Source organism: Prionailurus viverrinus, chromosome B3, assembly GCF_022837055.1.
Source record: "Prionailurus viverrinus isolate Anna chromosome B3, UM_Priviv_1.0, whole genome shotgun sequence".
NCBI lineage: Eukaryota > Metazoa > Chordata > Mammalia > Carnivora > Felidae > Prionailurus > Prionailurus viverrinus.
Window position 1 is genome coordinate 90591003 of NC_062566.1, and position 13770 is coordinate 90604772.

General features: G+C 33.1%; 1 protein-coding gene across 1 annotated transcript in view; it reads right to left on the bottom strand.

Moving 5' to 3' along the window:
* MDGA2 (MAM domain containing glycosylphosphatidylinositol anchor 2) overlaps positions 1 to 13770 on the bottom strand; it is an 859176-nt gene that overhangs the window by 2085 nt on the left and 843321 nt on the right. The window contains exons 15-16 of the mRNA XM_047864378.1: positions 12510 to 12640; positions 1318 to 1423 (exon numbers count right to left, since the gene is read on the bottom strand). Coding sequence (XP_047720334.1) covers positions 1318 to 1423; positions 12510 to 12640 — 237 coding nt within the window. The remainder of the gene's footprint in view (positions 1 to 1317; positions 1424 to 12509; positions 12641 to 13770) is intronic.

Sequence of the window (13770 nt, forward strand, 5' to 3'; positions counted from 1 at the left end):
CAGTTAATATGATGTTACTATGACTGGCTCATGTTATGAAATGCAAAAGAAATCCCATTCTCCTCCTCTAAGGAGAATGCATATTTGACAAACCTACTTCATTTGGGTACTGCTACTGGTTTTTTAAAGTGAAATTAGCCAGACATGGGAAAAAATTTTTACTAACTTTATTACTTGAAATACTAAGTATAATGACAAGAAGGTGAAAACTATGAGCAAAGTGGCTCATTGTTGTATACAATCTTAGTTTTTGTCTCTTTACAATGCTTAAAAATGGAGTCAGTTCAGTTCATATGAGCAATCACTGGGTAGTTGCACAAATTTGACTTTCAACATCTAGACTAATGCAATTTCTCAATAACTATATGCAATTAACAAAGACTCCTATTTTCTCTACATGTTACAAAATGGACTTTCATGCTCCTTTTATGTGTACTAAATAATTGATGAGTTATTTGTTTAAATTTAGCTTGATCGATATACCCCTTTATATAATCACGAAATTAAAGATCAGATGACCCTATGAAAATTTTTCAAGTGGAGGAATTTTTAAAAGAAATGGTTTTAGTTTTCTCAGATTCACATGGATAATATGGAGATGAGGATTTTAAGAAGCTGCCTAACACATAATTCTGATGCTATCTGCATTATTTGTAATTTTTAAATTTATCTCTTTTATTACACATATTAATAATATTTTACATTATATCTCCTTTATTCAAAAACATATTTGTGGCAAGAAAATAAAATTTGAATATATCATTAAACTAAAATATTCATGTGTGAAAAAATGAAACCAAATTACTAAACAAGATTGTGATGCACATAGGTTACTTATAGCAGGAAAAAATGGGCTGATCTCTTACTTATTGTATACACGTAGGCTCTTCACAGTAGTGAATCTGTTAAAATGGTTGCAAAAGTCAGACTTGGAAAATACATTCATAAACTGGGGCAATAAAAATAGCTATTGCTATGTAAATTGCTGAGTATATAGATTAGCCAATGTTTTCATAAAAGTTAAAGAATCCTCTGAAATTAATAATATGAATTAAATATTTTTAAAAATCTTCATTAAAAATCAAGGTGTGCTTGCCTTCCATAGACCTAAATCAAAATTACTTTGATCTTAGGTCTAATATGCCTACCCTCAAATTTAATACTTTGTTTTCAAAATATCTTCACAATTTTAGGGTCTCACATATAAGGAATTTCTAAACTTACAAACTAAAAAATGAGTTTTAAAAATTAGACGATTTTAACAGTTAATATGTTACTTTAACATTACATCAAACCAATCCAAGAATAGACACTTACTCTTAGTCGTTAGGTCTTGTTTTGCACATTCTCCTTCTGCAATTGATACATCATCAATGGCAATGTCACCTTCTATGCCAGGACCTCGAATACCTTCAAAAATGAGCTACAAATATGAATGAAACAAACCTAAATGTCGAGCTTTGATTTGTAGATGGATTTTTACTGAGAAACCAAGGAGCCAAACCTAAAATCAACAGTAATTCTGGCATCATTTATTATTCACAGTCTTCAGAGTTGTTGCTTAAAAAAAACATGAATGTTCTTAACAAAACCAATCATAGGATCTTCCTTGGCTAATATTAGTTTTCACATCAAAAGCTCTGTGTTGGTTTTAAAACAAAACTACACTTAATTGAATAATACAATAAAAACTACCACTGCTACAAATCCTACCACTGTTCGTTTTCAGGGGAAAAATGTTTATTTGAACAGTATTTCTCTGAGATAGATTCCCTCCAGTTTTCTCTAAACATCTAACACTGGTTTTCTAGAAATATTTTATGGGATAAATCAGTTCACGGTTCTTTACAGCAGTATTTATGTTTATTGAAGCCAAGAACAAGGGTTTACCATCACTATGAAATTGCTTGCTCTCTTGCAAATACAGTGAATAAGTTTCTCACATTCTCCTATGTTATGATATACCTCTATAATTTCACTTTTGACATTCTATTTTTAAACACCTGAAGATATTTATGGGTTTGCTTTAGTGTTTAGTGTCAGACCTTTGAACTTCCAGTATCTACAACAGTGATTGGCACTGAGACTTGATACATGAGAGGTGAAAGTATAGATGAATGAAATCAGTCTCCTTTTATTGCTAAATTCTGAATACAATAACAATATAGGGACAATTAGCAAATTTTTATTATTTCGTTTTTGCAGAAATAAGACATAAAATTTTCTCTATAACCCCACAGTCATTCCTTGCTTCTAGCAAAACCTTTTTAATCTTTCTGATACAAAAAGGCAACCTATGCATTTAGTGATTATAATCACAAAAATTTCTACACGCCAAAATGAAGTATCTAGTTTGGTCTTTTCAAAGAAAAATTAGGTTAATAAAGAGCTGTTTCAACATCAAGCTGATGTATGCATTTTAATACAATTTTTAGCCTTATTTCATTGCAACAAATTGAGTGAAAGTCTATTTTTATCAATGTCAAAATTTTTGGTTCTGTTTGTCTTTGAAAGTATCTTAATATGGCTCCTTAAAGGCAAATTTGTGGTGATTTTCAGAATACTTATGCTACCTTTGAAAGATTTATCTATTGTTCTCTGATATACTGTCATAATTTTATTAATTGAAATCTTTTAGTAAGCAGAAGCATTAGTTATCAACTTTTGCATTGAGTTCCTTTTCCCTGCTCATAGTCCATACGAATCCATAGCGTAAGAATAATTTTCAAGATCTGATAGGAGAGAAAAGTTTGAGAAAATTTTATTACTATATTTAATTTGTGTAGAAAGAGTTTTCTGCTTACCTATGTTGAGATAAATAAGTTAATAAAGATTTCCCAAAGCCATTTCTTTGAAAAACATCCAAAATGTCATGTTATCACTCAAGCCAGAATAAAATGGCAGACCAGAGTTAAAATATAATATAGAACCCAGCTAGCAGTATACGGATTCTCAGTCCTCAGAATAAAAAATGAAATATTACTTTGACTGCCTAGAATAATGACTTGCTTTTGTCTTAAGGTGGTATTTGGAAAGTTACCTGGGAAATAGCTAAAAAAAAACCCAAAACTCTCAGAGGGCTGTTTAAATCACAAGGTCCTACAACCTGAATTAAAAAAAAAAAATCAATGGTATAAAAATCCAAGAGCACTGAAATCAGAAAAGGGGAAATCATTTTAATGACTGTGGAATTCCCCACCTTATGGGTATCACGTAAGTTGTGTAACCAGTGGCCCTGTTGATATTGTTAGACATTAAAGTTATTTTCAGCTATTCTGAACAAGGCTGAGGTGAATGCATTTTAAAACATTAATATGCACACCTTTTATAGAGCACATGGCTCTTTAAGGTCATCCTAAATTGCCCCTATCAGCACTACTGCCTGTTTCCTAATTATGGGTTTTTAAGTCATTGGGTATTTTTCCTTATTTTAAAATGTGCTGCTTACCTGGTAGAGAATCATTGTTAGAGTAAATCAATGGTTATTCCCACCCCCTTCTTAGTTTCAGTCATGTGATGCTGAGTCTTCTCTCCTGAAGATAACAACATGAATGGAGTGTTATCTTGGAGAAAGTTAGAACCCACAGATTCATGTTGCTATGAGTCTTATTCCATAAAATCCAACATGTTCCACTTTGGCCACACGGCCAGTAGTTGACTGAATAAAAGTGGAGTACTGTCATCACAATTCTTTCTTTCTTGCAGCTATTATAAAGGATCAAATGGAATAAAGTACAGATTTCTGGCTCCCAGTCAGGTTTTAATTCTGGACTGCAGCAGGAATAAGGATGCATTAATCAGGAAAATTTGCTTTGGTAAAGAGGAAACCTCCTCAGTAACCAATAGTTTTAATTTTAAAAGATGGTGTGGGAAGGGAAAGGAAGCAAACCCAGCTTGTAGAGTGGAGTACAGGCTTTATGCTGTAGCCATGGCAAAGAAGGGGACTGCATTCTCATGTGCTTTGTGTGGGAAGTGAAGTGTCCGTGAGAAGGCTGATAGGGTAGGTTAGAATGTTCTGCACCTGCTCGCACTTGAAATTTAAACAGATGAAGGTGAAGTCAGTCTTTTCAGTGGGAAGGATGCTGGAGAAACAGGTTTAGGAATACATAGATTTTTCCATCTTAGTTATGTAGAGGTAAATAGGTAAGACAATCATCCACAATTTTTCTCATTTAAAGTACACAATTATTTTTACTTAGCAAGTTCTAGTCACCCGGAGGTAGGTGTCAATATAAAAAAGATGAGACTATTTAAAAAAAAAAGTGAGAACTAAAATGTGTAAAGCATCAACATCTTTTCAAAGCTGCTGGCCCTTGAATGATGCTGCCATTGCTCAAAGCATTTCAAAATGTCTTTTAGGGACCATAAAGTATCAATCACTCCTAATTTTCCCATTAGCTGTCTTTATCCTTCCTTCCTTTTTCTTCCCATTCGGGTTACCTAGGTTCATGCTTAAACATATGGTCAGACCTACGTTTGGGTTAAAGACAGAGCCATGAAGCAGAGAGGTTGTGAAGGGTGCTGTCACACTACTTTTGTGATAGGACTGAGAGGAAGCGTTGGGAGAGCCTTTTTCGGTAAGCATCAGAGTAGATTGATGTAATTTAATGTGCGTGTTGCCTCCCTGCAGTGAGTTGACTGTATGTGTATAGTTGGCTGAACAGCAAAAATACAAATCAACACAAGTCGAACTGTCATGTGTCATCAGGACTGCCTATATCTAGCACATTTTCTTATATGAAAACTTCATCCCTTTTTGATCCTGAATGAGTTAAGTGTTATAGAAATAAGAGCTGGCTGATTTATAAATTATTACATTTATCTGTACAACTATCAATAATACAGTTTGTCACTGAGTAAAGCAACTTTACTTCCTGTGTAAGCATAACAGGTGTTCTATGTATTGTGTGTGGAAATAAATCAGAAATATAGCAGTAGCATAGATAGTGTAAACAGCAGATGATAAAAATAATTTCTGACAATATCTCTTGGTACAGTTATATAATTAGTGTTTGTAATATTTATTTGTAATCGTGCAATGATAGGGAATCCAATCCAATATTCCAGAGAAATACGGTAGTCTTCCTCAGCCTCCTATTTGAACAGGGAGAAAAAGATCCTATGCCATATGTTTGTTTGTTTCCTTTAAATTCCCATAAGAGTTTTGCTCCTAAGAAGATACAGATTTTTTTTTTAACTCCTACAGACTCTCACAAGAAATATTTATCGCATTGTTCTTTTTATGTTCTGAACTCCAACTCCAAATACATATTTAATTATTATAACAAAATTTTATGGATTCCAAAATAAACGTTGAAAAAAAAATTTTATGGATTCCAATATACTCGTAAGTGACTTCTAGACTAAGACCCAGAGGGATACCTTTTTCCTTTATATTGTTTTTGATTGTGAAGTAGGTAACAGAAATAAAATGCATACAGATTCAATTCAAACAGTGTACCTTGGCCAAACTTTCAAGTGTTTACAAAAATAAATCCTTGGTGACAAACAGCTTTTTCCCAGGTATAAAAAAGAAGAAACTATAACCATTCCTTATGATGTATCTCAAACTGGAAGCTATAATCTGTATACAATGATAAAAATGAATTTTATTCATTTATAAAAGAAATGTTCTCTAGTTTAACAGGTTAAATTTTGTCATATTTTTATGAAGGACCATCATGATTCTGAATACTATTACATTACAGGGGTAAAATTATGTTCCTTTCCTCTTCAATACTTCTGAAATGCATTTGCTTTAATTGCCACAAAGAAGGAATTAATGACATCGATATACTTAGGGATAAAATGTTAAAGTTTAGGTTTCCTAAAAGAAGGCTCAATTTATGTAAAACGTGGTCTTTACACACAATCATACTGATATTATTTAAATGATTTCCCTTAACTGAAATGACAAGTTTAAAATTTTATATATTTTCACAGTGTGCACATGCAATGCATCAAACCTAATATGTGATAAATACTGCATGATCATAAAATTAACTGCTGGTGGGTATATTCAAGTGGGAAGTTAATAAAATGTATGTTGGCTTCTGTTATTAGAATGACATTAACAAAATTATTTTAATTCACTGATTGACAATTTCTTACGTACAGTATAGTGCATTAAAGCTTACCGATACAGATGTCAATAAAGAGACAGAGATATAGATGATGCTATTAAAACTTGTGTTCAAATATAATTTCTTAGTAAGGAAGAAAGAGCTCCATGCAACACTAATGAATAAAAATAGATGGGGGAGTCAAAGGATACAACACACTTTTGATGATTTGACTTCAATATTAATGATGCCTTCTGCAAATGTTCATAGCATATTCTTCAAGACAAGAAATACATCACTTCTGATTATTACTGCTAAGGCAACCACAAAGTCTAAGAATGCAGTCTGAAAACTGACAGTGTACATCACTTGGAAAAAATTAAGATACAAATAAAGTTTAAAATAGCTTTAACATTGGAAAAATTTTGTTTTCTTTTTTCTTTTTAGATAGGCTTCATACCAAGTGTGGATCCCTAGTGCAGGTGAACTTACAACCCTGAGATGAAGACCTAACCTGCGATCCAGTCAGAAGCTTAACCACTGAGCCATCCAGGTGCCCCGTCATTGGAAAATGTTTACAATAGTTACTTTAGGAGCCATAGTTGTGTCTATATAATGGCCCTGGAATTTGGCTTAGAATGCCAGATATGCATCTACTTGACCATGTGACAATATACTCCAGATTACTACTACTATTATTATTATTATTATTATTATTATTATTATTACCTAGATAAGCATGAAGGGAGCATGATGTAAAGAGAGCTAAAATCTTTTCCCACCCTATTTTATGTTAAGGATGTATGTTACTTAAGATAAACTGTCTTGAAATCACTTTGAAATCTTTAAATGAGGATATAAAGGGAGAAGATCTCCAGAATTCCTTTCAACTGTAATAAAGAAAATATAAAGAGCATCTTTTATGTCTCAGGATGTCTCCATATTTCCCCCCTGGAAAGCATTTGGAATATACTATGAAAAGAAGTAAAGCATTAAAAAGGATTTTTTTTTGGTGATATAAATGATAAGTAGCATTCTAAGATAACACTGCATCATTTTTACCTTTTTTGGAATTTTTGCTGTATTCCTTCCAAATCTAGCAATAAAATATCTTTTCATCATAAGCACTGATCATGTTAAATTAATTCTTGAAAAAGAACCCCAAAAGGAATTTCAGAAGGCTAGAACTTCTACTAACCCTGAGAAATACTAAACAATTTTATTTTCAGCTAAGCAAACTAACTGGACACACTCAAACAAAGGACTTTGCAAGTGGCTGTTTTTTAAAGGGTTTATAAATCAAAATAATTTAAATGCATGCAACTCCAAACAAAACAACCTAAGTGTCAGTGCAGCAGAGGCTCAAGACTACTTATATCTCATTTAAAATTCCAAGAGGTAGGAGATATCCTTTCCACTTGAATTAAAGACATTCTACAATGCCACAAATCTACATCTGAGTAATATTAAAACTTCTCATAACTTAATTTATATGCTAATATATTCTGTACAGTTTTTACCATGTTTTCCTGGTAGGCATTACATACCAAAGCAAGTATTTTTGAAAATCTCAATAGGTTATAAATTATTTTTGAGTATAAAATCACTTTGTCTGAAAAGAGTTCAGAATAACAACAAACTCAAAACCAAAATACAAACAATATATGTGGTAGGATGATGTAGCTGTGTTTCATGTTTCCTTCAAAAATCAAGATTTATGAAATTAAAGACAGCCTTTAGTCAACAGACCTAAAAATATGTCAGAGAATAAAATAAGATAGAAATACAAAATAAAAATGATTTTATTTTATTTTTGACTGATAACATATAAGCGTAGCAATGCTTCATTAAAAACTGCTACTTTTTGATTTGCTTCCAGCAAGGCAGATTAACAGGAACCAGACCTATCCTCTCATCAGAAACAACCAAATAACTAGACAAAATATAGGAAACAATGAGCATTAGGTAATGAAGAACAATGATCAATGAGTGACAGGAATCAAACAAGGTGAATCCTATGACTGTCCTATACAGAATTTATAGATCATGGTGCAAGTAGAAGAAAGACAGAACCTGGTAGAAAATCTGGGTTGAGGAGATAGAGCTGAGAGTCTAAGGAGTCCAAAGCAGCTAGACTGTGCAAGACAGGATATAAACAAAGACAGAGTTACAGAGATCTGCAGAAAGTCCCCCTCGAGTATTTAGTAATGTACTCATCAGGGCGTGAATGTCTGGTAACTACACAAGGACTGGGAAAGAACCAGAGTGATGCATTTAAGGTAACAGTACTTAACTCACACAAGACATGAAAACCTCATAATTCATTGGACAGAGTGCTCAGAAGACTCTTGCATTGGTAGTGAGAATAGCCCTATACTAAACACTGCTTCAGCATCTTCCAACAAATCTTAAAAACAAGACCAAGATAATCAAACAGCTTCCAAATAACTACCAAACAAGCTCAAGAATAGTTACAGAAATATAAAAAAAATACACAAAAAATTTGCATTTTATAAAATTTTAAGAATTTTACCTCTCAGAATAAAATTCACAGTGTCTGACACCCGATCAGACTACCAGACATGCACAGAAGCAGATAAATAATGGCTTGTAATGAGGAGGAAAAAAAATCAGTCAAAACCAAGAAACTGACATAGGTATTAGCATTAGCAGACAATGACAAAGAAATCTAGTATAACTTGGTTTCATATACTCAAAACATTCACTAGAGATGTGGAAATATTTTTAAGACACTCAAGTTGAACTTATAGAGACAAAAATGACAATGTCTGAGATGCAAAATACACTGAATATGATTGAAGGCAGATTAGACATTGCAGAAGAAATGATTCATGAATGTGAAGACACACCAGAAAACTATGCAAAATGAAACACAAAAATCAACTTAAAAAGCATTTAAAAAGCGTCAATGAACTGTAACACCTTATATACATGCACATAAATAAGGGGTCTTATATACATATATAAGATATTGGACTCTTCAAAGGAGAGGAGGAGGAACAAAAATATTTGAAGAAACATTAGCCAGACAATGCTTAAATTTTATAAAAACTATACTCACTGATTCAAAATCAATGAACCACAAGCACATGGAAAATGAAGAAAATGACATAAAAACATGTCACAGTTAAATTGCTCAAAACCAGTGGTAAAGAGAAAATCTTAAAAGCAGCCAGTCATATTACACACAGAAGGATAAATAGGAGTTTCAACAACAGATTTATTCTTGGAAACAATGCAAACAAAAAGACAGCAGAATATCTTTAATGTTCCAAAAGGAAAAACTAGAATCCTATACTCAGGGGAAAGATCTTTCAAAATATGAAGATGAAATAGACTTTTTCAGAAGTACAAAAGGTGAAAAGAATTCATGTTTACCAGACCCACACTATAATAAATAAATGTTAAAAGAAGTCCTTTAAGCAAAATAAAATTGATACCAGATGGAAATCTGCATCTACAAAAGAACAAAAAGCACCAGAAATGACAAATACTGTGAGCACCAACTATGCAAACCCAGGCTGACTTCTCAATTGGAATGAGGCGAAGAGTTGACTGTAGTGAAGAGTTCTCCAAGGTTTGGAGTTTTGTGAATAACATTTTATTGAACTTCTGCTTTAAACATTTTAATCAATCTCGTTTTGTGAATTTAATATGGAAATCTCTGAGGCTGCAGAAAATGTGTCATTTGTAGTGAGTTGTAAAAATGTTCTACTCTGAATTTATACTGACCACATCCTTCCTGGTAACAAAAGACTAATACACATCTTGAAATCCCTTCTTTAAATCAACAATTCTGGTTATAAGATGCAATGGAGTAAGATGGACCAAATCACAAAGGAAAGCAATTCCTTTCTATGAGATGAAACCTCAAGTTTGGAACTGATACTCTGCCTCTCATTTCTTTCCTCTATGAACTCTCTTCGTTGCTTATATCCAGGGGGACATTCCCTTGTGGATTCTCCCTGTTGTAACAACCTGACTAAAGCAACATTCCCTTGTAAGATCATAACAAAACAAAACAAAATTCATACTTTACTAATGTGAAAAATTATAGAATAAAATAACTGCATAAATATAACAAATTTAATATCTGCCTATAGGTCATTTTATTAACTCTGAGGAGTAAATAATTTTAGTTATGATGGTGGTTCTTTACCAAGATGGTAAAGATGTCCAATCTTTATCTTTAAATTCTGTGGGCACCCAACTTTCCTGGATCTCCTTCCTTTTAACTTTAAAAAATACTACTTAGGATTGAGCTCTTCTCTCACAGTTGTTATTAATTATTGGTTAGCTTTCTGCATGGTTCCATCATTTAATCACTATTCACCTACGTACACTTTCCCTTGGAAATATCAACCATTCCCACATTTCTAAGTAGCACATACAACCTGATGACTCACAAATGTGTATGTCTCCAAAGTTTCACATAAACACATACAGCAACCTGCACAGCTTTAAAAGGATAGTCTATAGGCATTTTGTATTTACATGTCCAAGAAAGAAGTAGCCGTGTTCAACCCTGAAGCTTTTCTCTTTCCTTCTTTCCTTCTTTCCTTCTTTCCTTCCTTCCTTCCTTCCTTCCTTCCTTCCTTCCTTCCTTCCTTTTTTTTTCTTAAGGTAATGTGTAGCACAGGCATTACCCAAGATTCCCTGGTTGGAAACCTGTTAGTCATTTATGGCTGCTTCCCAAATTCCCAACATAAAAATGCTGTGCTAGTTTTCACACCTAAGTAGATCTTGAAATCATCCACTTCTTTTTATACCACTTCCTGAGTTTATTCCTTCAACATCTTTCATGTGAATTTTGTGAGTGCTAAGTTGTTTGCCAGCCCAATTTTACCCACTTGAACCCCAACGTGACCACTGTACCAGGTCATTCCCCAACTAAAATCTTCCAATGACTCCCCATTATCTAAACCTTAACCTCAGATCACCCCAGTCTGATGTATCTTTAGGTACCAAATTCTAGATAAAAGTTTTTCTGTTTCTCAAGCAAATCCTATGGTATATGATGTCTATGTCTCTTTACTCCGAACTCTGCTGCAATATTGTTAGCTCTTGCTTGGCTTTGCAATCCCTCTCCTTGGTTCAGGTTTCACATACCTCAAGTGTCTCTTGACTTTCCTCCATACTGTTCTTGTTGTTTGGGTGTGCTCACAGAACCTTGTGCATACCTCTCTTACTGCAATTTTTACAGTATGTGATGTCAGTGTTTAGATGTATATTTCTACCAATCTGAGGTAAGCAATCATTTAAAAAAAATTAATGTTTATTTACTTTTGAGAGAGAGACAGAGCACAAGTGGGGGAGGGGCAGAGAGAGAGGGAGACACAGAATCCGAAGCAGTCTCCAAACTCTGAGCAGTCAGTACAGAGCCCGACGTGGGGCTTGAACTCACGAACCATGAGATCATGATCTGAGTCAAAGTTGGATGCTCAATTGACTGAACCACCCAGGCACCCCAAGCAATCATTTTTAGATCTTCAAACTATGTATGTTCCTGGCATATGGTAGTAGCTCAAAAAGTATTTATTGAATTGTTCGTTAGGAGAATAAATGATTATCTTGAATGTGCCTAATAAATATTTACTAAATTGATGTCTATGGTAATAACTAATAATTAATATAACTATTCTCTTAAAAACTTATTGTATATATATTTGATTTAATAATGTGTTGGTGAGGCAGTTACATAGGAAGCAAAAATATGTTTCAATATATTGAGGAAATCACCGATAGAAAAAAAAACACTTGAGTATATAAAATACACATACTATGTATAGTTACTAAAATCATTACAACTACATTATTTTCTCCACTGATATATTTTCATGAAGTATTGTCTCAAGCCATAGTGGCCATTTTTATAGTCATTAAAATTTATATGATATATTTGTAGCTTTCAATCTAAGCCTACCTTTCTATGTCAAAACAAAGAAAAATAGCTTTGTTAAGTTCTCTGGCTTTGGTAATCAAAGTGATAAATTACTAAAATGACATTAGCTAAAAGAGACACATTTTGCTAAAATATATAAAATTTCATCAACTAAAATTCAAACAGATTGAGAACAGACTACCCAGCTTCCATTATTATAAGAACCTGTGTTATTTAACTTCAGATAACAAAATATACACATGTGAATTTGTAGAAATGGATTACATTTCCACTAGGCAAATCATTTAGATTCTGAAAGATAATTATTCAAACATATTACTTGATAGGTATTAATAAGAAAAAGGGTCATTTTCTCTTTATAAAACAGCTTTGAGAACTAAAGAAAAACTTAATACTGTCATTTTGTGATACTTGTATCACAGAATTTCTGAATGTTCATATTCTAATGTTTGCTTAAGGTCTGCCTTTTAACATTATGCTCATGTGTAGCAATCTATTTACAGAAGTGATTGTTCTTCTCTTACCTGAAATGAAGTAATTGGATATATATTAACATGAGCCTCATTCCACCGTTGTCCTTTATTCCCACTTGAAGACCACAGTGGATTCTCTATGGTTGTCTGCCCTTTCAAACGCAGATAAACATTTAGGACACCTAAAAATAACAATGACATTTTATTTCATATATTTGTTTTTGTTTCACATTTGTTTCTCCTTGACCAAACACTTGTAAACTTTTAAAAATAAAATTTCTCAGGGCACTAGTGTCTCCTCCTTTCCTCCCCTCTCATTTCCAATCTTGCTCGTATGGCATTTGGCAGGCCTCCAAAGACAACTGTGTACTAATCCCTAGAATCTTTGAGTGTTATTTTATATGACCAAAGGGGCTTTGCAGATGTGGTCAAATTAAGGATCTCCAGGTGAGAATTATTCGGGATTATCTTGGTGGATCTTAAATGTAACCCCATGTATCTTTATAAGATGGAGGCAAGAGAGTTGATATAGGAGAGAAGAAGGTCATGTGAAAGAGAGGATGCTATGTGGCTTGTTTTGAAGGTGAAGAAAAAAGCCACAAGCCAAATATAAGCAGCCTTTAGAAGCTACCAAAGGCAAAGCAATATATTCTTCCCTAGAGCCTTCAGAAGGAAGTAGGCCTGCTGACACCTTGATTTTAGCCCTATTTTACTCATTTTGGATTTCTGTCTTCCAGAACTGTAAGATAATACATTTTTGTTTTTTTAAGCCACAACACTTATGGTAACTTGCTACAGCATTAATAGGAAACTAATGTTTTTTGTATGTATTGAGTGACTTGACTCTAATTGCCCTATCTTACATTACCAAATAGCATCTCTTTGAGTTTACTTTTTATCCAAGTCTCATTTCTCTTTTAAAAGAATTATTTGAACATGAGAATAACTTTGTCTCATGATTTGATATATCTGTTTCAACAGTTTCACATTCTGAACCTCGTAAAAATAGTAGTGATGCTAATGATATTATTACAATATGGTATTGATATATAGTGAACACCTGCTCCAGATAAGGAATTAATCCTCTCACCAGTGCTATAAACTACTATTATTCCCAATTATAGACAAAACTTAGGATGGTTAAGTAATTTGCCCAATTCACACAGTAAGAAAATAGCAGAGGCAATATTTGAACCCATAAAGTCTGATATACTGATTACTAAGCAATCAGTATTTTGATACACTTAAAAAAACTTTATTGAGATATAACTTACACGCAATAAAATTCTCTCATTTTATTTTTTAAACGTTT